The sequence below is a fragment of the Talpa europaea genome (assembly GCF_964194135.1).
Source record: "Talpa europaea genome assembly, chromosome: 3".
NCBI lineage: Eukaryota > Metazoa > Chordata > Mammalia > Eulipotyphla > Talpidae > Talpa > Talpa europaea.
This window is the reverse complement of record NC_140069.1, coordinates 132,597,039-132,622,559: the sequence shown is the minus strand read 5'-3', so window position 1 is coordinate 132,622,559 and position 25,521 is coordinate 132,597,039. Positions and strand designations below refer to the sequence as shown.

Genomic DNA, 25,521 nt, shown 5'->3' with positions numbered 1-25,521 from the left:
TCTGTTTGAGGAGGGGCCATTTGAGCTGAGGTTGATGGATAAGAAAAATCTGGAAGGAGTTGAGAAAAGTGCATGAAGCAATAGACATTAGGTTTGGAGAAGAAAGTAGATTGGTCGGGTCAGGAAACAAAAAGGAAGCCAGATGCCAAATCTCAAGGATCCTGTGGTAAAGGTTTGGGCTTAATGGGGAAATGCTTAAAAGACTTTGAGCAAGATTTTGATATAATCTGATTTTTTTGGAAAGATAAGTTTGGTTGCTAGATAAATTTGCTGGAATGGATTTGAAAAGGATAAAAACTAAAGCAATGAGAGGGCCTCTCCGGTGGCGCAGCGGTTGAGCACTGGGTTGCGAAGCTGCCCGCAGCTTCTGCAGTGCCGGTTCGATCCCCGGCTGCTCCGCAGCCACTCCCCGGCCACTGGAGGAGGGTCCCACATGGCGCGCAGACCTCTCCTGCCGCCCGCTGCTCCCCTCAGCAGTGTACTTCGGTCCTTCTGCCTGCTCTGCTCCCCGCTCTGCCTCTGGTGAATTCTCTCACCCTCCCGCATTTCTGACTGTACCCAGTGCTTTCATAAATAAATAAATAAATAAATCTTTAAAAAAAAAAAAAAAAAACTAAAGCAATGAGAGTTGGGTGCTTTAAGAAATCTGGTATCACAAAGGCTTGGATTAGGGTGTGGCTTTTTGCTCTACCACACCTAGGGCATGGCCTGAGGTGGTCAGTTGAACTCTTGTCATTGTGTTCAATGCCCTTCCCCATTGGGACACTTTTGAAATATGTTTGCCTCCCTGAGATCTATGAGTTCAAGACTTGCAGATTTATCTTCCTAAATATGGATAAAGTAATTTTTATTAACAGCTGGGCAAACATCAGGTAAACCCTCAAGACATAGCTGTTTGTTAAGAACTGGAGAGGAAAAAATTCAGCAGGGAGCTGAGGCCAAAATGCTGCTTCCCACTCCCACACCACATTTCAACCTCGGGACCCACTCTTGCCTACTCAGAATAATTTAAGTCCACTTATTTAACCAGTGGCATGGGCTTTAGTACTCTCTCACACTCCTGATTGTCAGTGGAATATGGAGCAGAAGGGTGGGCTTCCCTCCCAAGAAAGGATGCCCCTCCCTGTGCCCCATATCATACAGAGAAAAGAAGCCTGGCATGTGTGCAGGCAGGCCAGAGAATGAAGAGACTCTTCATTCAGCTACTCTGGCCTAATTTGGACATCTGTGTGACCTCGTAGGAAATGTACATTCTGGGACTCCCTGAGAGGGGTGAAGTTGGGGATGGGAATTTCCTCTTTTGTGGCATGAAGTGAAAATATAGTGGGAGAAAGATTTCCTTTTTAATAACAAAAGCAACTATCTGAAAAGTGGAAGTTAAAGCAATTTTTAAAGGAGGGAATAGTGATGACTATCTTGAGTCATGCAATTAATTGCCTCAAGTATGTTTTATTTTGGTAATGGAAATATGATCTTATTTTAAGCACACATCATTTTCTTATGAAACCTCAACATAAGGAAAATAAGAAATTAAGAAAAAGCAAAATGACAGGTGTTTCCAAAGATGCAATTTGATGCCTTAAGGCACTGAAAGAGAAAAGAAAGGAAAGAATCATGGAGCTAATGGTAGAGAAGGCTGGAAAGGAAAGGAAATGGGGAAGGATAAGAGTTTAGGAAAGGACTGAGGTGTTGAAGAACAGCAGTGGATGTTCCTTCTGCAGAGACCCGGATGAGTGAGTGCATTTGTCAGTCTTCTGGCACACCCAAGGGGTCATGGAAGAGAAGGTAATGTTAGGGGGAAAGGATGTCCTGAGCTAATCCCATACAGGCTTTGTGGGCCCCACCCCCACTCCAGACTAAAGCCATCAAGACATTGGGAAAGACAAATCCCATCACCACCAAAGGGAGGGTGGCTGGGACCTGAGGGTGGAGTTGGGCAGCCAGGTTGGGTATAAAAACCAAACACGTGGGCCTTGGGCTGGCTCGCTATCGCTCGCCTCCTGGCTACACAGCTCCTGGCTTGCAGCCAGCTCTGAGAGCGCCATTTTGGGATTCCTGATCGGCGGATCGGGTAGGACTCATTTAAAACTTTGTCTCCCACTTTTCTCCCTGAGCTGTACCTTTCCTCATTTCCCCTTCCCTTGTAAATAAACCTTTTATTAACCTTTCACATGTGCCTGCAGTAGAGCATTGATAAGTCTTTTTAAGCACGTGGGTGAGGACCCACAGTCCGGCACCCCATTTTGTATCCTGGTTGCTCTACAACAAAAAGGATTCTTTATAAGGTGTGGCAAAACACAGCATGGGCAAATACTCTGGAACTAGCAACATCAGGAAGATCTGAAGGAGTAAGTGTAGAATCTGCAAGAGCTTCAGCTGTGTGTGAGGGATTAGGAAGAGAAATACTGAGTCTTGGAGAGGAATATGGGAATCTATACTCAGAGTTCTGTTTTCTTCTGCCCATCCACCTCCTGTTGGTGTCTTCCACTGGCCAAACTCAACTCAAAGCCTGAACCCAGGTAACAGAGTCATAGAGTAGTACCCTAGAATATATAGCAGGGTGAGAAAAGATTGAAAGGAGCAAATGGAGAACAGCCTTTACAATATTTTGATGGAATCCAGGGTAGAAAGCCAGGAGGTTGTTGTAAAAGTTCTGCCACAAGATTTCTGGACCTACTAAACATAGAGCTTCCATATGATCCAGCAATTCCACTCCTAGGTATTTACCCAAAGGACACAGAAACATCAATTCCAAAGCACCTGCACCCCTATGTTTATAGCAGCACTGTTTACAATAGCTAAGCTTTGGAAACAACCCAAATGCCCCAAAATAGATGACTGGATCAAGAAGATGTGGTCCATATACACCATGGAATATTACTCAGCATTCAAAAAAGATAAACACATGCAATTTGCAGCAACATGGATGGCGCTGGAAGGGATCATGCTCAGCGAAATAAGCCAAAAAGAAAAAGAAAAATACCGGATGGTCTCACTCATAGCAGGAATCTAGAAAACTTAAATAAGGGACCAGGAAAATGAATAACTATAAGAAAGTGAAAATCAAAATCAACCAAAAACTATGAACCAGAGACTCTCTATGGGGGGTGGGGGGCGGGGAGGGGAGGGATTGGGGTCAAAATAAGGGGGTCACAATTGTATGGGGAATATAAAAATAAAATTTATTTAAAAAAAAAAGTTCTGCCACAGTTTAATTAATTGCCTCCAAACATTCATTGGGCACTTGCTCTGTTTGGCAGTACCAAATAAACAGAGACACTGTCCTGTGAGTGTCCTAAGTTAGCACATAGCTATGTGCTGCACCTCCCCCTGCAGTGACCCTTAGGGCTAATGGCTTGCGCCACGGTCCCTAGGTCCGACTGGGCAACCAGCGCGCAGGGGGAGAACAGCAAACTCCCTGAAGACATAGATAAGACAGAAGCCTGTTGAAAGATAACGACCACCAGGAGCCACTACAGGAATGCTGTCCGCATGGAAACTTATCTCGCCTTCTCAAGGCCCACAAACTTTATTCTAATACAACTGTCTCTCTAAAATCTTTTCTCTTTCTCTGTCTAAAAAGGTTATTGGTTTGCCGATTAAAAAAGAACATACGAAATCTAATAACTAGGCTGATTCAAATGAAACGTTACTAAACTCTATTAATAGAACTGTTAGCTTAATAATTTCTCTGTTGTATGCTTAGCCTTGTTAGTATTAATCTTAATGATAAAAATATTACATTGTGAAAAGTAAAATTCACCCGTGCTAATTAATAGTAATTTAGTGGTAGTGAATAGTTTAAACAAAAAGTATTCACATAAAATAAAAAGAAAAATTAATAGCCTAACTACTTAGGAATGCGCCTGAGTCCAGATGTAAATCACTGCTCTGTCAATGATAAGCTAAACCTATAAGCAAGCTGATTTCTTCACTGATGTTCGCCTTTCCTATGCCTTTAGAAAACATATATATACTGGTCACCAACTCAAAAGAAAATTACACTCAGATTTTCACTCTCTTGAAGTGTGTCTGTTTGTCATTTCTTTCACCGACGCCCTGACCACCCTGCACGCTTCTCTCAACCCTGAGGTGGCCTCATCGTCTACTGCTGTGCTGGTCCGCGGCAGCTATGGGTTCTAATGACAGATGATGGGAGTGAGAAACAGCAGAACACCTGCAAGAGGTAGTGAAAGCATCCCAGGGAAGTGACCTTTGAGCTGGATATTAAGTTTTGTATAAGATCACCAGGTGGAGGAGAGCAGAATCTCTCCACACTGGGAACAGGATGTAGGTGATGTTGGGGCATGGCCGGTGTAAGAGCAGGACTGGACATGGCGCAGGTTTTCTGATCTAGCAGACCGGATAAAGGAGGAGTCAGAGTCCTCAGTGGTTTTATAGGTCTTTTTATTGGGATTTACCTGGTACACAGCAGGTAAGGGTGCTGAGGGGCCGGGAGGCTGGCAGGCCTCCCAGCCCCCAGCAATTCTTCATTCTATCTGGGCTCTCCGGCCTTGTCTCAGCTTCTGCTTCTCTCTCGGCTTGTCTTTTGGCTTCTTCTGGTGTCCCCGTGACGCCGCCCTTAAAAAGCAGTCTCAGCCCAGGTAAATCCCATCTACCTATGCCCATAGCCTGTTCCAGGTGCCCGCCATCAGGCATGCATTCAGGACTGCAAGGATCCATCATCTATCCTGATGGCAGGAGGGCAGAAAAGCCTGACATTTTTTCCTTACCCTATAGTCTACCCCCTCAGGGTTTTCTGCCATATAATCTACATATATACATTTTTCTTAGCAAACAAACAATGCAGCCATGTCCCACAAAAGCAAATACATCACAATATAACAAAATACAACAGAACACAAATAAGTCCAGGCAGGGCCCCAACCTAGTGGCAAAAGACAATTATTGGTACCAGCAGATGAGCCACCAAATCTGCTGCCAAAGGCACTGCTTATATGAGGGAGGGGAACCACTCACGGCATCTACTGTAACACACCAGGAGCAGTCAGGCTTCCTGGCCTTCTCTGGCTGTAATCTCAGCCACAAGCCACACACAGCATCCACCCCCAGGATGCACTCACTCTGGATTGGTGATTCTATTCTGTTGGGGGTAATCACCAACCCTCAGGGTTTCTGTCTGCAGTCGCTCCAACACTCGGCCTTCATAGCCACCAATGCGACTCGCAGACCCCTGCACTCAGGCCAACCTACTGCACAAGCACATGGGTCGGGGATCCAAACTCTACATTCGACTTGGGCTCTACCCCAAGCCACGTTCTCCACCCGTCCCCCAAGGACGGGTTCCTCAGCTCCTCACCTTCACTCAAGAATGAGCAGGGCATCACCTACAGGTGATTTTACGAGACTCACTGGCCTTCAGCATACTCAGGCTGCTTAACAGCCGCTTAGGGCTTCTCAACTTAGCATCAGCACCAGCTTTTTTAGTTCTCTGTTGGCTTTTCTCCTCTGCCTAGCTGCTGGGCATACACAGGCTGCTTTTGGCCATCAAGGCCCACTGGCCTTGATTCCCAAAAAATCATAACCTGCCAAGGTCCTCCGCCTTCTGGCGGGATTGTCAGTCCAAGTTCATTAGTCCAAGTCCATTAGGCCTTTCCATCGCGGTCCTCTCTTACCCGACGATTCTTGCTGCCTTGGGGGTCGTTGGCTGGTCCTCTTGGGCATCTCCTTCATGTCAGGTCTCGTCCTGTAGTTCCTGGACCTTGTCCACCAGTCTCTCCAGGTCTCCGGAGGGCTCCATACCTGTCTGCATGGATCATCTTGCCGACTCACGCCAATTGTAGGGCCAGGAATGGACCACTGAGCAGGTTTTCTGATCCAGCAGACCAGGTAAAGGAGGAGTCAGAGTCCTCAGTGGTTTTGCAGGTCTTTTTATTGGGATTTACCCGGTACACAGCAGGTAAGTCTGCTGGGGGGCCAGGAGACTGGCAGGCCTCCCAGCCCCCAGCAAGTCTTCATTCTATCTGGGCTCTCCGGCCTTGTCTCAGCTTCTGCTTCTCTTGCTTCTCTCTAGGCTTGTCTTTTGGCTTCTTCTGGCTTCCCTGTGACGCCGCCCTTAAAAAGCAGTCTCAGCCCAGGTGAATCCCATCTATCTATGCCCACACCCTACTCCAGGTGCCCGCCATCAGGCATGCATTCAGGACCGCAAGGATCCATCATCTATCCTGATGGCGGGAGGGCAGAAAAGCCTGACATTTTTTCCTTACCCTACAGCAGGGATGATCTGAGATTGGGAAGGAGGATGGGACAGAGTTTGATAAAAGAGTTTTTAAGTCAGAGTAGTTTGGATATTATCATTTGATGGAAAAGTTACAGATGCTTATGAAGGATGTTACTTCTTACAAAGGAAGACCTGATGCAGGTCTTTGCCTAATACTTTCTATTCTTGGACCATTTGTCCCCTCTCTAGTTCGTTCTGTTCCCCAACCACCATCTTTTTAAATTGTTGTTGTTTATTGTAGATGAATTATTTAGGGTTAAGGGATTAGTTAGGATACATTTAGCATTGGGATAGGAAAAAAAAAAAAGCATTCCAAGTTTTAAATGCCAGTAGGAGTTTAATTTGAGGAATGTGGAAATATTAAGGATGCTGGCACAGAAATTAAAATGCTTAATGAGCCAATGCATAGCGGTTGACCATAACAAAATAAAATTGAGATGTGACTTCATGACAAAATGAAAAGTTGTCTGGAATACTATCAGTATACTCTGATATCTGTTATTATGGACTGCAGTATAGCAAAAAATGGAATAAATGAAAATATAGAGCATGCTCTTCTGTTACTTTTCTGTATGTTGGTCTGCAAAGTGAAAACTCTTTAAGACTTTGTGAGAAAGTCCTTTACCTAATTATTCAAACAACTATTTTCTATCTGCACTTTTATTTTATATACCCTTTACACCTGTTTAATTAATCCTAAACATGATGCTGACTGCTAATTAAACAGCCCCGAAAGTGACTGACTGAAGGTAGTAATTTGAGATAATTAGTTTTGGTTTCAAACACTCAATTTTCACACTTTGTGCTCATTTTTAGAAAGGGGTGGCTCATTATTGTGGGCAGGGTGGGACTGTGTAAGGCATTTTACTGCTGGACTTTAAGTAGGTAAGGAAGTGGGAGGATTATTATATATCCAGATAGGACAAGGAAATGGTATAATGCTATAGAATTTGCTATAGAATGTTTTCCAACCTCTCCTACACACACACACGCACACATACTCACTAAGGCACATAGTTCCTTCCAAAGCAAAGGTCAGGATGTTGAACATAAAAATGCACATGCCTTGCTCTCAGTAGATCTCCGTGAGTTATCCCCAGATCCTCTAGAAGTAAGCAAGAAAGGGTGAAAAAGACCCAGGTTGGGGTGTGGCTTGAGATTTGGAGAGGTAGCCTTGCTGAGTAGTCATGCACTATGGTGGCACAAAACCTAATCTGCCAAGATTGGGCCAGAGTATCTGGCAGAGGAAGTGAAGGCACAGGAAGGAAACAGGTCACGCTGGTTTTCATGGTTTCACATGTTAAAAAAGGTAACAGAGTCCTACAGGAACAGCTAGAATTTGAGGTTAAATTTTTATAGTCAGTTTAGATAAAATACAGGTTCATAGCCCATAAAGTTCCTGCAGCACCATGAACAGCTCCAAATGCTTTGCTCTTCTGTTAGCTGGTTAACTGGGGCTTTTTTTTTTTTTTTTTTTTTTTAAATAGCTTGGGGAGTTCAGGATCCATTCACTGGTCACCAATATGGAGTAAGATTATTTGGATACCAGAAAAGTTATCTAGGTGTTGAGGGATTTCCCATGATGTCAAGAAAAGAGTCAAAAACTCCATGTGGAATGAGAATCACTTGGCCAGGGGCTGCTGGGTGAGGGATAAACCACTGTGGGCAGTCCTTTGTGGGAAGATAGAACTGCATTTTCTTTGGAATCAGAGCACTGACATTAGCCACAGGATTGTATGGAGCGAAAAGTCAATTTTATGTACATGTCAAAACTGCATTTTCAACAAAGCAACCTAAGTTAGGGCAACTTGGATTCATTTAAAAATATATTAATACTGGGCCTCCCTGGTGGCACAGGGTTTAAGTCTCAGTGCTATCATGATATTGCCATGGTGGCCTGAGTTTGAACCCTGACCAGGGAGCTAACCCACATGGCACAGCAGACCTCTTCTGCCTTGCCTGCTGCTCCCTCAGCAGTGTATTTCAGTAGATCTGCCTGTACTGCTCCCCAGTCTGCTGAATTGTCTCACCCCCACACCTCTGGCCTACACCCCAGTACTTGTATGTATAAATAAATTAAAAAAATATTAATACTTATGTTTTATTTAACTTTTGAATATAATTGATTCATTGGTCCCAATCGATGTGTCACTTACTTTTTGTTGTTTTTTGATTGAGGTAGTTTTTGTTTTCATTGTTGTTTGTGTTTAGAAGCATAGGATCTCCCCCTTCAGGTGTTATTACCACGCCACACCCACCACCAAAACACCCAGCATGCACCACCACCATAGTCCATTGTGCCCCCTCCCCACTTTGTCATTTCCCTCACCCCTCCCCTCCCCACTCTGGTAGCCTCAGTTCTATAATCAGCTTTCTAGAGTTAGTTCTTAGCTTGGTTTTATCTGACCTTTTGCTTGGTTTCTCTATATTCCACATATAAGTGACCACATCCAGTATTTGTCTTTCTTTTTCTCATTTATTTCACTTAGCAAAACCTCCTCTAGCCTGGAGTCATTTTTTTTTAAAGATTTATTTATTTATTTATACAAGCACGGGGGTACAGTCAGAAGCATGGGTGGGGGGGTGAGAGAATTCACCAGAACCAGAGCGGGGAACAGAACAGGCAGACCGACCAAGTACACTGCTGAGGGGAGCAGCGGGCAGCAGGAGAGGTCTGTGCGCCATGTGGGACCCTTGCCTGGCTGCCAGGGAATGAACCGGTGCTGCAGAGGCTGTGGCCAGCTTCACAGCCCAGTGCTCAACCGCTGCGCCACCGGGGAGGCCCTTGAGTCATTTCTGACCTCTGAACTTTGTGTCAGGTTTGGGCAGGGCATCCGAGAGTGGTGGTGAAATGAGGAGCTGCCTAGATCCCCTTCCCAGATTGCCCTTTTTTCACCATCTCTACAGGCTCATCACAAGCCCTCCAATAGCTTTGCCCCTCCTCCACTGGGCCCCCACCACCCCTCATCTTCAGTTCCAAAGACTCTTAAATTCCAGATTCCCAAATAGCATTGCCTGCGTTGTTGCTGTTTTTAATCCTCTCACAGGAAACTCAAACAAAGCAAATCAAAAATTTAAAGCATTATTTTTGCCTGCCAAATTGCTTTCTTTTCCTCCATGTGTTGGTAAATAGCAGACATGTACCTAGTTACCAAAGCTGTAGAACTGCGTCATTCCTCATAGCTCCTTGTCGCCTGCAAATTTCCCCCTCCCTTAGAGACTCTTACTGCTTCCATTTTTTTGTTGGCCCACCATTGCCTGATTTTGGTTTCTTAGATTTCTTTAATAGATTTCTAACTGGTCTTCCTGCATCTAGTATGACTTCCCTTTAATTCATCGTAGCTTGAAGCATGTTGTGGGTCCCTCTGCATGAGATTCTTCTGGAGGGGATAGCAAGATGCAGATGACTAGACCTCTGGATATAGTGAGTCAGACTCTTCAGGAGGGTGTTACCTAGGTGCACCCTGAAATTCCAGGGCTGCTGTCCTCCTCATTGCTCCCAATGTGATCTTTCTCAAACAAAAATCTGATTATGTCACTCCCTTGGTTACAATCATTCTGTGCTTCCTCATGCCCTTCGTGATAAAATTCACACTCCTTGTCATACTTGACTAGCCCTTTATCATCCAGTTTCTGTCTAGCTCTGCGGTTTTGTTTTCTGACATTCCCCCCTTGGTATTGTACATTCTTGCCATGTGAAATGCTGCAGTTCCTGTTATCTGCCCTTCCTTGACTCGGTACCTTTGGACGTGCAGTTCTCTGTGGCTAAGATGCCCTTTCCTGCCTGTTTGCCAGACTTTCTGTGTCTTCTGTGCCTGCATCTAGCCCACATGTCCTTCCCCTGCACTTCATTAGCATCCATTTGATCTTCCATCAGAGCACTTCTTCACTAGACCTCACTTGGACATATATGAGTGAAAATTACATTTCAAAAAAAATTTAGAGGGGAGATTTATGGCATGGATTTAATTTGCTACTCAGTTTAAATTTGTGTAGGGGAAACAACATAGGATTCCTGATTTTAAGAATTTTCGAACAATTCATTCTGTTTATATTAGAAAATAGTCCCTATAGAAATTATGGTATGGATTCCTGTTTTCTCATTTGGTGGGGATTGGAAAGATGTTTTCATCAGAAGATACATGGTTGGCTATTCCCAAATATTTTTGTGATACTCAATGATTATATCTATCAACAAGCAGTGAATAGGCTTGGGAAACTATATTTAAAATAATATACCAGAAGTATAATTTCAAGACCGAAATGGTATCAAGTTAAAAAATATCTTTTAAATTCTCTGTTCTCATTGTGCAATCTCTATGTCCTAAAGCCAAAGACATTTTCAGAGGTGACCTTTGCTGATTTGTGTATGTACTATACCTTCATTTCTGTTTTATTTCTGCACTAGAACTTATCACAGACAGTGTGAAAAAACAGCGGCAATGTAAAGCTCAAATGTTTTGCTTTGGTTTCAGAAACAATTGGAAAATTCAGCTCTTTCTTGCTGTTTAGAAATGCTCTTTGAAGGAAAGTGAGCCCATGGATTATTGTAAAATACTTTCTACACCGGTGGTCATCAATTCATATGTTGGTTTTGGGTTCCTGGTGCAGATTTCTCCTGCTATCAGAAAGTAGAGTATTCGTATTTGGTATGCTTTAATAGATTATTTTGGGGGTCTGGGCATGCCATTGCTGTTAATTTATATGGGAATGATTTTGAGCCCTTCCAGGTGCCTGAAATAACCTACCAAACAATACCAAATAGGAACGCTTTACTTTAGGATAGAGGGGACAGCCTGTATAGCTTTGGCTACTTAGTCTCTTGTGACATTCCATCATTCTATACAATTCTTCATGAGTTGAAATGATCTGTCATTTGCTTTGCAGATACCTCAAATCAGCTATGCATCCACAGCCCCAGAGCTAAGTGATAACACCAGGTATGACTTCTTTTCTCGGGTGGTCCCACCTGATTCGTACCAAGCGCAAGCCATGGTGGACATCGTGACGGAGCTGGGGTGGAATTATGTGTCGACACTGGCTTCTGAGGGCAACTATGGAGAGAGTGGCGTTGAGGCCTTCACTCAGATCTCGAGGGAGATTGGTAAGCATATCGTTACCAGGTGATTGTCTTTGGAGGTGACAGGCTGCAGAAGTCTGAGCCTGAGCATTTCTAAGCACTTCCAGATCTGTATGGAATAATTAGAACTCCTACAGAGGCATGACCCAGGCTGTCCACTCCAGGGGGAATCTGGATTTATTATAAATGGTTGTGTTGTTCATGGTCTATCAAGGTGACACTTTGCTACTAATTTAGGAAATAGAACTCCTGACTCAGATGAACATTTTTTTAAAGTTGTCTGTTTTGACAAGGGAGTTTGCTGGCACATTAGAGCCATTGTAAATTTGAATAAATGACATACTATTTGATTGTTCTAGATGGAAGTTTACATTAGCAAGTCATTAAATAAGAAAAAAAAAAGCAGTGGAATTTAACATCAATGCCAGAGGGATTAAGACTTTATCATTTAAAACAATAGTGAAGTAGCCCCCAAGGCTATACTAAGAGGTATTTTTATTGTCACATTTGACTTTTTGCATTTTTATTTTTACCTTAAACTCTGAAACTAACAGTGGGATGAAGGACAGGATGTAAAAGCATGGTTAGTACAGGATGCTGATGCATTCCTTGCCTCACCCCCCATGCTATTTTCAAGGTGCTTGTCCAGATCCCCATAGGCCTTTTAACACAAATATTTGCGCTTTGAGGTGGTGTAAGGGCCAGGAATGGCCACAGTGCAGGTTTTCTATGATCCAGCAGACCGGGTAAAGGAGGAGTCAGAGTCCTCAGTGGATTTTTGCAGGCTTTTATTGGGGTTTACCAGGCATATGGCAGGCAGGGGTACTGGGGGGCTGGGAGGCTGGTAGCCTCCCAGACTCCAGCAAATCCCCACTCTATCTAGGCTCTCTGGCGTTCTCTCTGCTTCTCTGCTCTTCTGTTCGTTCTGCTGCTTCTCTGCTTCTCTTTTGGCTTCTTTTTGGCGTCCCCGTGACGCCGCCCTTAAAAGCCCAGTCTTAGCGCAGGTGAATCCCATCTACCTATGCCCACACCCTATTCTAGGTGCCCGCCATCAGGCATGCATTCAGGACCGCAAGGATCCATCATCTATCCTGATGGCGTGAAGGCAGAAAAGCCTGATACTTTTACCTTACCTTACAGGTGGTAAATCCATTCTACTACCTGGAAACAAAATAAAATAAACAAGTACTTAAAGCACAAATCTTACTGCTGATTAGTTAACCATAAAACTTTGTGGATGAAGGGGGACATATTACTATTATTTAGCAAATACTGTAATTCTTTTAAAGAATTACCAAGAATATTTTTCTTTAAGAGTAATAACAATATTTTGTGAAAAAAGAGTGCCCACTGTTTGATTTGAGTAATCTTAACCTTGAAATAAGAAGCTATGTTGATAATTTTCTTTCTCGGAGGCTTTAACTCAGGGCAAGATCATAGGAGTGATTTGGGCTTATTCATAATTAGAAAGTTATTGAAATAAGATTTTCTGTTCTTCTGCCCATAATAAGGCATAGAAATTTATTATACATAACATTTAGTATGTTTAACATTGGTTCAGGTTTTGTGCTGTTGCAGAAAATGTAGGAAAGGCCTTATCTTGTTGAATAGATTGGGTTAATTGATTTAATTGGACAACCATTCACACTTGTTCTAAATGTCCATGATGACATAATCTTTGCTCTTTGGAATTTTAAATTACATCACTATTGCTCTACAAATGATTTAAAACACTCAAAGGAACTTTAAATGATGACAAAATTATATTATCTTCTTGAATAAGAATCCCAAGTTTATCTTTAGAGGAAATGCCCATGCAGATGAAAACAATAGCTCTGGAAACCAGGTTAATGCATTATTTAAACAGCTGATTTCAGTTCTCACCAGAGTGATAATTCAACAAGAGAAGGAAACTAATAGAGTGGGTATTGAAATAAGTCTTTTGTAGTGATCCCGTCCATTCTTCAACTACTGGACACATTTTTGTGTGCTTGAAACAGATTACTGGGAAAAATTCAATACAGGACATAATTTTCCAATTGTTGCAGAATCTGATAAGATATATTCGCTAAAAGTTAAGTGAGATCACAGCTTTATTCTTTTGAGTAAAATGAGAAATACTTTTCACTTTTTAGGGAATATTGCTTTATTTTGATAATGCTGTCATATAAAATGATTCAGATGGTACTTTTTTTAATTGTTGTTTCTAGCTTAACTCATTAGTATGGGAGAAAATAATTTTAGTGCCTTGTGTACGCTCCTGATTAGAGCAACACATTTCTGCTATGTCAGTTCATTCAGGATTCTGTGACTTGATTGGCTGTCCACTCCATTTCAGTTCTTACTTATCTGGGGGACTGGAGGAGGGATGGATTGCCACTTAATATGCAGAATACTGAAAAGGCCAAATTAGTACCACACTAGAGTATGCCATGGAATATATTAAATATCAAAATCATCCCTCATTTTAATGACAAAGATTTTATCTAGAGCAAAAATAGCTGAAAATTAAACCTTTTACATGACAATGATATTAATGGGAATGTCAAATGGTAGCAACTTAACCCATTCTGAAGTGATCTGATGATTCTAATGAAAATTCATTAGTTCTGTAACATTTGTTCCTCTTACTACAACACCGATGACATCTCTGTCATCAAGTTAGTAATGTGTGTTTAAAATCTTAGTATCTTGACTGAGAAGGAAATCATCAATTCATTTTCTGGAGTATCTGCCTGTTAATAAATTTATACATTTTCCAACTGTTATAAATTTTGTCATACTCTGTTCTGAATTTCTCTCTCTTTAATAATGTGATTTGTTAAGAAATTTCAGTGTAAATTGAAGCTTCCTGCGTTTTAGCTTTGATTAATTCACACAGATCATTAGAGAATGATAGTAAAATGAAAATCTGTTTAGCAATAATTTACTCTATCGTCCAATTAGAGTATTTTTTATTTTAGTAAACTCTGATATTTGGGGAAGTATCCTTTGGAATCTTGGAGAATGAGCTTTGTGAGTGAGTGGTAGTCATGAACACACATGAACACACATGAATACAGACTCTTCCTAGTCTAGATACTTTTGACTGTTGGGGCAGGAGAAAGAGGGGCAGGAGTCTTATCAGATGTCTTATCAGATATGATAAGACAAACAGCCACAAGATATCCTAGCTGATATAGTCTCAGCCCAGGACAAACTTGACCATATATGAGATCAGCAAATAGCACAACTTGACTAGAGAGTATTTTGTATAGTGAGGCATGGGAGACAAAATTGGAAGCCTGACAAGGACACATAGTTAAATATTTCACCTCATAGTGTGATAATTTTATCCTTTATGTAGCAATGGAGGAACCTACTGTCATTGTGTTCCGTGCCCTTCCCCATTAGGACCCTTTTGAAATACAATATTTGCCTCCCTGAGATCTAAATCAAACTCTTAGGATCTGTGGCCCTAAAATAGTCCCTTAGTCTCCTTTGAAGGAGATTTCCATGATGGGAGATGGTAGGAGTTACTGAGGGGAAATAAGCACGTAGTCAGCAGATTTTCATAAGAGATCTTTTGCCAGAGGGCACAGCAGTGCAGAGAATCGTAGTGTCTGGAAAGGGGATGTGTTGGTTCCCTGTTGCTGCAGTAGCAATATACCACACACTGTGTGGCTTAGAACAACAGAAAGGTTTTGCCTTATAGTTCTAGAGGCTAGAAATCTGAAATCCAAGTGTGGACAGGGTCATGCTGCTTCTGAAAACTGGAGGAGAAAGTCCTTGCTTGCCTATTGTAGCTTCTAATGTTTGCTAGTGATCCACAGTGCTCATCAACCTGCAGAGGCATCTCCATTCTCTGTTGTCACATTGCTGTCTTCTCCCTTCTCATGTCTGTCTCTGTGTCTTTTCTTCTTATGAAGCCAGTCATATGGGATATACAGCTCTCCAATCTGACCATATGTTAACTAATTGCATCTCTGATAACCCTATTTCCACAGACGGTCACATTCTGAGATCCTGGGGTTAGTTAGCATTTCAACTTCTCTGGCTGGGATACACAATTAAGAACCATAACAGGGAAGAATAGTGAGAAAGGGTGTACTTAGGGAGATCGTCTAGTGACAGAGATGGGAGGTAGGCTGTGGATGCCAGAATAACACTAAAGAGGCGAGGGATAGTTGGCAGCTACACTGGGGTTAATGGGGAAGCCTGTGGCAGAACCAGTTCTGAAGTTCACTTTGGAGTGTCACAGAATTCTGTTCTCTCAGACGGGTGATCTAGTGGGTAATTGAGGGTTCCATTTGGGGTAGGTGGTGAGATCCTAGTGTCTGACTCTCCCAGATTTCTGGGTAGTCAAGACCTTGCCAGTGGCCACTGTGTATACAATAATGTCCTGGCTGTTCAGCTGCCTTAATTTGTTGCTCTTTTCAATGACACCTGGGAAGTGATAGACATCTCAGATTGTTTTGGACCTAATTTACTTTCCCTTTCAGTTTGAGGGAGGGAATAGTTTAGTTGCTGCTAAGACTTATTTTTCACCCACGTTGCACACACTCAGTTGTTAGGACCATAGCCCTCAATTTCTGCCTTGTTTTAATTACTTCATGGGCTATTTTCATTGTTATCATAATAACAAGGTTAATAATATATGTTCAGGCTTTTTCATTATAAGCTCAATAGCTTTTGATGTAGCTTGTGAGTCAGTAAGTAAGTGACTTCCTTGAGTCTTTAGATGGGTTCTTTCACTCTCTTTCTCTCCTTATTATATTATTTTAAAAAGAAGACAGGATAATAAATGTTAATGCTGCCACTATCATTATAAGGGGCATGGAAGCTAAAGCTTTATCTTTGATGTTAAAGAAACTCATGAAAGCAGTGTGTCTTTTCACTGTGGACTTGCACAGTATGGCAACACACCGCCTCTAATCGGTCATCGTATTCATGAATGGCTTATTGATGATGACAGGCCTGTCAGTGGTCATCGCATATATTACAAGGGGCAGAATAGACCTGATTCTGTCAAATCTTCTACCATACGTGACTTCTTTTTTTCTAATTTGCTGGAAGCCTCTGACTATTGTCTGACATGTGTTCAGAATCTTAAAATCTTAGAGTTGGAAAGGACCACAAAGGTTGTTGGATTGGTACGATCTGTTTGAAATTTTTTTTTTAAGATTTATTTTTATTGGGCCTGCCTGGTGGCGCAGGTGGTTGAGCGCAGCGCTGTGAAGCTGTCAGCAGGCTCTACAGTGCTGGTTCGATCCCCGCCAGCCTCAGACAACCCCCATGGCGAGCAGACCTGTCCTGTCTCGCCCGCTGCTCCCCTCAGCAGTGTATTTCATCAGTCTGCCTGTTCTGTTCCCCGTTCTGTCTCTGGTGAAACCTCTCACCCTCCTGCACATCTGACCTGTACCCTGGCTCTTGTATAAATAAAATAAATCTTTTTAAAAAAGATGTATTTTTATTTATTTATGCTTACAGGAACTGGGGCATAAGCCAGAGGTATGGGTGGGTGAGCGTATTACCAGGGACAGAGTGGGGAGCAGAACAGGCGGATCCACTAAAATACACTGCTGAGGGGAGCAGTGGGTGAGACAGGCCATGTCTGCTTTGCCATGTAGTTCAGCTCCCTGGCCAGGGATTGAACTCATGCACCAGTGGCTGATATTAGTTTGATAGGCCTATGTCTTTAACCCCTGAGCCACCAGGGAGGCCCCTGTTTGAAATGTTAATGCAATAAACTAATTATTAGTTTTCTGTCTATAAAGTGACTGACACTGGATAAAACATTGGATAGTGATTTTGGCGAGGGTCAAGCCATATATAAGGGACATTTTCATTCCTCTAATATAAATTGGAAAGGACTCACTAATGGTGTTTTCAAACTATCTCAGCACAGTTTTAAAAGAAAGCTCCCCCCCCCTTGGTTTATAAACAAGAATCAAGTTTCTATTAACTGAAATGAGTTCACTTCAAGATAAAACAAAATATTTCAATGACAGAAAGGAAAGATTACATAAAGAGCAGCTTTCTTCCTCAGATGTTCATTGCTTTGGAAAAATGACTTCCAGCAGGCAAAAATCAATTTGACAGAAGTATTAATGCTGTAAAATATTATGAATGAAAGGAAACATTTTAATTCAATTGAAATTTTTACTTTATATTCCTACAGCTGAGTTCCATTGATAACACTACATTTCAAGTTGCAAATCCTATTTAATTAATATTAACACCAGGTAATTGGGAAGAATAACTTCAAAGGGAGGGCTGAGGAAATTGGAACGGCAGGTGCAGTGATCCCACAGAAGCTTTATAGGGATCCAAAGAAAGTGTATATGATTTTAACAATTACTGCAGAACCTGATCAAATACAGCATCATTTCAAAGTGGCCTTTCTTAATATTCAGGGCTTAGTAACTGCTAAGTAGAACAACTGCAGTTAATGTGAAATAGCAAACAGCATTCAGTACATTCTAATGCTGTAGCTAAGTGTTTAGTAAACAATGGCAGTTTGCTGCAGTGGAACCCACCTGGGAATTAAGAACTATTTAAATCTTTCTTCTTCATTGATGAGACTTCTCTGAGGATTAATTTCCTTGTCTGTAAAGTGGGGACTCTCTGCTCAGTGAAGATCAAATGATATAATACCTGTGAATGCTCTCCTTGAACTCGAAGGTATGACTTAATATCAGGTATTACTGGTGAAACTAATTTAGATAACATCAACAGAAATATACATTCATGAGAAAAAGAGGCAACACAAAGAATTGAATGGAGAATATGATGCCAACTTGGTGATGCTGTGCATGTTTGTGAGCTGTTTAATATGTGAAAAGTGTATATAGTTTTTGACAGTTCTCATTTCTTGATCTAGTGATGATGACTCAGATGCATCCACTTATAAATAATCTGTGCATGACTTGTCCCCCAGCATGATCCCTATTCTCCCTGATCACTCTCACCCAGTATCACCCATGCTCTTGGCGGAAGTTTTAGTTTTGGTTTCTGAGTCTGGATCAGGGCCAATAGTTTGTCCCCAACCTCAGCCCACAAGTTTCTGGGTATTGGAATGGTTTTACCATGAGGGACCCTGCATGAGGTGGTCCCTGGGGTGAGCCCTGAGCCCCTCTTAAGGCGACCTTAAACATACAGTGTTGTCTTTGTCCTTTACTTGCATTCTGGATCTCTGGGAACTTGACTTCATCCTAGGCTCCTGCCTCTCAGGTGTGGATCATGACATACTGTCTACTCCTTGGCCGCTCTTTCACCTGCTTGGGTGGAGAAATTCACCTGTTCTCTCACACGGCTGCTGAGGCCTGCCCTTGCATGTAACCACTGAGCAGAGCCCTGTCTATGTGTGGCTCCCCAATGTGTGTTGGGGTCCTACCCTGTATAATGCATCTTTACATTTCTTTTTTTTTTTTAAGATTTATTTATGCACGCAAGAGCTGGGGTACAGGCTAGAGATGTGGGGGGTGAGAGGATTCACCAGAGACAGAGTGGGGAGCAGAACAGGTGGATCTACTGAAATACACTGCTGAGGGGAGCAGTGGGTGAGACAGGAGAGGTCTGCTGCACCATGTGTGTTTCTCTCTTGCCGGCCGGGGATCGAACCCTTGCTGCAGAGGCTGTGCATGGCTTCATAGTGTGGTGCTTAACCCCTTGCGCCACCAGGGAGGCCCGCATCTTTACATTTCTCATGTCCTGTTAGTCCTATGTCCTAATATGAGTTCTGACTTAACTGGTGGTTTGGATTTTTTCCCACAGAGATTCCTATGCAGATGCTAAGAAAGGGCATGGATCCACTGACACATCTCAATTGTGTGCTCCCTGTTTTGAGTTTTTTTTTTTTTTTTTTAAAGATTTATTTATTTATTTATACAAGCACTGGGTATAGTCAGAAATGAGGGAGGGTGAGAGAATTCACCAGAGCCAGAGCAGGGAGCAGAACAGGCAGACTGATGAAGTACATTGCTGAGGGGAGCAGCGGGCAAGACAGGAGAGGTCTGCGCGCCATTTGGGACCCTCACCTGGCGTCTGGGGATTGAACCAGCACTGCAGAGGCTGCGGGCAACTTTGCAACCCAGAGCTCAACTGCTGCGCCACCAGGGAGGCCCTGTTTTGAGTTTTTTAAAATTATTTTCTTCCCTTGCTACCAAACTCTCATTTTCAACTGTATCTGTTTCCCAGGACTGCCATAACAGCACAGCAAACTGGGCGGCTGAAGCAACATAAATCTATTGTCTCATGATTCTGGAGGCCAGTGGTCCTAGCTCAGTGTCTTCATGGGGTTAGTTTGCTTTGAGGGCTATGAAGGAGAATCTGTTCCAAGCCTGTCCCCAAGCTCCTAGTGCTGTGCTGGCAGTCTCTGGTGTCCTTGTATGTAGAAGCACTGACCCTGGTCTTCATCCTCACAGGACATTGTATGTCTGTGTCCAAATAACCCCATAAGGGTACCAGTTATGCTGGATGACCTCACTGAGTATGACCCATCACAGCCTAAGTAATCACATATGTGATGACTTAATTAATTATATTTTCAGTGAAAGTAATATTCTGAAGTACTGGCAGTTAGGGCTTCACCAGGTGAATGGGGGCGGGGGGCAAAGCTGGTCCATAACGGCTAGATCACAGTCAGTCCTGATTTATGGAGTCCTGTCTGAATAGAACTAACATTTGTCCTGGCCCTTCAGATGGGTTTGGGTCTTCAGATGAGCCAGTTTCTCCTGTGGGGTCAGCTTCTGTAACTGGGTTAGCCAGTTGTTGTCCCCTGTCCTGGCCAGCTGATCTGCACACCTCACCACTGAAATCCCAAATCATGTCAGGAAGGTGCTGGTCTATGTCTCCCCTCCCCCCAATGATATTCTTTTACTTCCCTTTCCAAAGTCATTTCCTCATTAAAGCCATTCTGTTTGGAAACTCCAGCACTCATTGAGAGCTTTAAGGTGCAATCTGTATTTTACTGTGTTGATTGAAGAGCATAATGTGAAAACACCCTTCTGTAGAAATGAAGCAATGTCTGAATCCATTTCTGTTGTGTTTGTAGGCCCTGAAAGGGTTGGGCTAAGAATTAGGAGTGCGTTTTCCCAGTTTACTTTATAACTTATCAGCTGAGCAATAATTATGGTTGCCTTGAAAATAAATAGCTCAAAAGTAGTACAATCAGAAGACTAAAAGATGAACAGTTTCTTGAACTAGGTGCCAATTGCCTCAAGGGTTATGTCCCTTGGCAAAGCTGTGCTGCACAGTCTTTATTCTCTAACATCTGCATGTTTGACAGATACTGGGCTTCTTTCTGTTCTTCCTTCACTGTTACCTGGCCAGAGCCACATCATGATTCCTTGGGGACCCCACGAGGGGAAGCAGAGCAAAGGAGAGAAAAGGAAACTCAACTCAGCACATTTTGTTTTTTGTTAACAGTTCTGGGAAGAGATTTGGTTGGGAAAGGAATTTTAAGTAATGATTTAAACATATCTTCTGGCAGTTGTAGCTGTGAACGAAACAAAAATGCCTCTCGTAGTCTCTCAGATGCACTTCTGGGGCTGGTACTCAGGGCCGTGCAGCTCTGGGGTCACATTTGCATCGTGTATCACGCCTGGCACGCACATAATGGGCTATTAAGGGAAAATGGGATGTGCAGAGTGCACTGCTAGCCTTTTGTGCTTGAGACTGTGCAAGGCTATCTCTGTGTCCCCCTTCAAAGTGTGGCTTGATGTGACAGAGGCACTCCTGTGTTAGATGGAACTACTCCTGTGAGCTGATGTGACATTTTGTTAACAAATATCTGAGTGTTGGGACCTTGTTCTAGGAGGTTATGGACAGGGCTGATGAGTCAGACCTAATTCCTACACTTGTTGGATTTCCAGCCAAGTTTGTCGTCTTTACATTCCTTGTGTCCTTTATGGGAATTCAACCTAAGCTCACAACTGGAGATGCCTTGAACTGAGCATCCAAGATGACGCTTAGAGAGAGCCCAAGCTGTCACATCTACACCTTTTTCCCTTGAGTGTTCTAGAGCTGTCAGAGTTCAATTGAATGTGTGGAAGGAACACGTTCTTGCAGGAAGAAGTATGTGTGTGTGTTTGTATAGGTATACACAGAGGGCTAGACCTGGGCTAGGGAGACTCACCGCAGATATTGGGGAGCAACACTAGGTGCAGTTGGAGTGAAGAATTGCCCTTCGCCATGCACAGTATAGATCGAGAGATCATGGTTCTGGGTGAACTTACTGCCCCATGGCAAGAGATTCACTAGCAGCCCCAATCACCCTGAAATTCCTGCCTGTCCTCCACATTGGTCTGGTTCCTAGTTCCTTGTCCTTCCATTCTGGAATTATTTCCAGGGCTTGTCTGATCTTTACCACTTCTTCCTCCAAAGAATCCTCAGCTAGGTTTCTCTCAAATAAAAACAAATCCACACTTAGATAGAGGGAGATTTTATTAAGAAGAAAGACTATTGGTTGTTTCAGAAACCAGCAAATGTCACAAAATCAAAGAAAGACAAGAGAGAGGTTTTACTTGGCTGGGAGGAGTAAGCAAAACCTTAATAGAAACCTTTTTAAAAAAGATTTATTTATTCATACAAGAGCTGGGGTGTAGGCCAGAGGTGTGAGGGGTGAGAAGATTCACCAGAGACAGAATGGGGAGCAGAACAGGTGGAAGGAATGACTGAAACACACTGCTGAGGGGAGCAATGGGCGAGACTGGAGAGGTCTGCTGCACCATGTGGGTCACCTCCCTGGCAGGCTGGAGAATTGAATTCATGCTGCAATGGCTGGCAATAGCTTGATAGTGCTGTCTTTAACCCCTGAGCCACCAGGGAGACCCCCTTAATAAAACTTTTGAAGGGACCTTTGGTCAAGGAAAGGGTAAATGAGCATTGGGGTGTCCTTCTGTGGTCAGCTGACTACAAGGAGCTAATACGGGGTCTTCATTCCATTTTTCAGTGTTTCCTTAGATTTGGGGGTGGACAGTTCAGATTAGGGGGAAGACAAAGTAGAGGCAAAAAGCAGGCACCTGTGAGGATCTGGACATTTCTATGGTATCACGTGGTTTTCTTACCATTTTGTATTTTAATTACTTTTCTCTCTTCCTTAGAGGTGGAGAGCATACCTTATTTAATCTTTGTATAGAATGGTAGCTGAAAGATCTAGAAGATGCTTTAAAAAGCCAGTTGAATGAGCAGATAAGTGAACACCAGGCACAGGCGTGCAGCCTGGCAACAGGACAGAGGAAGCAGGTATCCTGGAGGAGTAGATGGGGAGGGATAGGATAGAGTCCTCTATACCGTAGGCGGGCCCTGCTCAGGGTCAGGATTCAGCATCACATGCCCCCTGCTGGCACTGGAGAGGCATGGGGCCAGCGTGGGGACATGGCTGGGTCTGCAACAAGGATCCAGGAGAAGGAAGGAGAGCCAGGAAACCAGAGTCAGGTTTAAGTTGGGAAATAGAAGCAAGTGTATCACTTAGATTGCTAAACTTGATATGGAGAACCAGAACCAGATGGTGGACCTGCAGTGTCAGTGGGGAAAGGCTGAGTTAGGGTCTGACAAATAGCGTTGATGTAAAATCAGAAAGTAGGTAAAAAATGCTGATTTATTGCTCCTCCTCCCCCTGGCTTGTAGCGTGTTCCCTCTACAAGTAGGTGGTGTGATTCATGACTGCAAGATGTCCTGAAGCCATAGGGCCTCTGAGATTTAGAGTCTTGACTCCAGATCCCTGGGAGCTTGTTTATTCATGATTCATTTAACAAATGATAGGAGCCCCTATGAAGTTCCAAGAGCTATGTCAGGTGCTAGGAATTCAGATATCTGATCCCTGGTTTCAAAGGGTTTAGATTCTAGTGAGCAGATTTCTTTAAAGAGAAAACAAGTAAGCAAGCTGTTATTTATAAATTGAAGTCAATAATGATAAATTGTGACTTATTAAGATAGAAGCAGATGTGTGTTTATGGGTTTCTGAGAGATGTTTGGGAACCAGTATGTCTAGCACCCAGCAAGGGAGAGGTGGAGCCCAGGATACCAAGAGCAGTCGGAGGAGTGACTGATGGGTTTGTTGCCATGACAGTGTGGATTTTATTCTCAGGCAATGGAAAGCCCTGTGTTTGACCTGGGTGCTGTTTGACCTGGGGAAAGGCATGATGCCAATGAGATAGTAAGGGGATCATGTACACAAACTGTATAGACTGTGGGGGCAAGACGGAAGCAGAAAGTGTTAGAAATTTCTCGCAGGTGAGGTCTTGGATTGGCTTGTCTAGAGAGGTGTGGAGTCTGAGAGCTGAGTGGGACACGTTCCTACCCTGAGGAAATGAAGTGTCTGTGCTACAGGGATCTAAGTCCTTGAGACAGAATTGCTCTAGACCTGTTGGCCAACAACAGGGTGAGTCCTGGAGCATGTGGATCAGACAGGTGGTCTCCCTAAGAATTGGTTCAGGGAGGGAAACTAAGTGAACTATTTCCTGACAAAGTTCTGTTCTAACTAATGCTTCAGTGAAAAAACAGAAAAGAGTAAGTGTTCCTCAGACCTTATTACCTTTTTTTTTCCCCAATGAAAACCATATAGAGATCTTTCTTGCTATTTTTCCTGGGTTCTAGGACCTGAAATTTAAAGTGTTCTTTTTGATAGTTCCAAACATTTTTCTCTTAACCCCTATTTCTTACTGCTTTTTTACTCTCTTATGTTTTTGACTCATTTTAAGGCTCATTGATCATTATGCAGTTTTCTGAACATTTTGTGCTCTTGTTATACAATGGGTGATTCTAGAAGCACGCTGGGTCCACATATTCAGAAGTCACAGAAAGGGCCAATTTGACACTTTGGTTTCTAAAATTTAGATCTCGTGCATTTTTCTTTCTTTCTTTTTTTTTTTTTTATAATTGAAGTATTTTATTTTATGTACAAAAAACTAGTTTCTGCTTTACGGTAGATTTCTCCACAGCCAATTCAAGGAAGATCATTTAGTCCAACTTAATGAAGCCTATGTCCTTGGCGTACTGACGGAAACACTGGCGGCACATGTTGAGCCCATATTTCCGGATCAGGCCGTGTCGGTTTGAGCAGACGCGGCAAGAGCGAGAACCCTGGCCGAATTTTCTCGGGTGACTCCAGTAGAGCTGCTGGTGACCCATCTTGCTTTCTCGGAAGCAACGAGGCTAAAAGGGTCGTGCATTTTTCATTTAAAGTCACCTAAGAGGAGAAAGCATGCATTATATAAAAAGGAAAAATGATGTAAAATATATATTAAAAAAAAAGCATGGTAAAAAAGTATCTAAAATTAAGATGTAACATAATGACTTGATTTGTAGATTCCAACATGCCCCATGTTCCGTAGTCTATTCATTGTAAATATTTGCTTACCAAGGTCTCAAAGAGCTTCAGTGGGAAAAAAATCTTTCTTGAGTCTCTGTCAGTCTCTCCTCGCTTTCTCTTTCCCCTCTGTCTTTCTCATTGTTCCCAAATCCAACATTCTCCGTAGATAATTCATTGAAGGAAAAGGGAACTCATATTTATTAATGTTCCCTTTCCATGTACCATCTAATTGAATTTTCATTATGCCAGAATTAATAATTCAAAATAATTCAATGCAATTGAATTTATAGATGGAAAAATCAAGGTTCAAAAAAGCCATGTAATGGACCAAGATGACCTAATGAGTAAGTGGCTGTGCGGGCTACAAGGCCGGTGTCCTCTGGCTCCAAACATATTCTTTTTACTTCTCATTGAGGCTGCAGGCATGCTGGTTTCTGTCGTTCTGTTTCCCATCCTTGCCTTACTGGACTGTTGGGAAGACAGGCAGACAGTACTCTATAAAGAGCCCAACTTCTTGCCTTTCCTTCTAAGTCTCCTCACGCATCCTGTTCTCATGCTATGCCTATGACCTGAATATTATCTAGTGGCCCCACGTGGATCCTCCTCCATCTCTGCAAATGCTGCATCCTCACTGTCTTGCCAGAGTTATTTTTATTAAGACCCAGCATTACTGATTCGTCCTTCCTGGATTTCCCTAAGTAGCAGTAGTTGAGTTCTTTTCTGTGATTGCAAGCTTTTGTACAGGCCTTTAGTGAAGAAAGCATTTATATCACTGTCTCAGTGAGGACTCAGGCCTACAACCAATGAGGGAATTTTGGGTTCTGACACTTAACATATCTAGGAGTACATCTGGTCTCAGGTAGGTTTAGCACTACAGTTGCAAAGGAAGTCGACAGGAATGTTCCT

General features: G+C 42.8%; 2 protein-coding genes across 4 annotated transcripts in view; one reads left to right on the top strand and one right to left on the bottom strand.

Annotated features, from left to right (window-relative positions):
- Window positions 1-25,521, top strand: part of GRM8 (glutamate metabotropic receptor 8) — a gene marked incomplete at both ends in the record, with an annotated part of 709,974 nt that overhangs the window by 129,821 nt on the left and 554,632 nt on the right. For all 3 annotated transcript variants that reach the window (XM_084229777.1, XM_084229778.1, XM_084229776.1), the window contains one exon: window positions 11,129-11,345. In XM_084229777.1, coding sequence (XP_084085903.1) covers window positions 11,129-11,345 — 217 coding nt within the window. The remainder of the gene's footprint in view (window positions 1-11,128; window positions 11,346-25,521) is intronic.
- LOC311168770 (small ribosomal subunit protein uS14) lies at window positions 24,067-24,486 on the bottom strand. Its single transcript, XM_084230480.1, has one exon. The coding sequence runs from the start codon at window positions 24,432-24,434 to the stop codon at window positions 24,264-24,266; it is 171 nt and encodes a 56-aa protein (XP_084086606.1). The 5' UTR covers window positions 24,435-24,486; the 3' UTR covers window positions 24,067-24,263.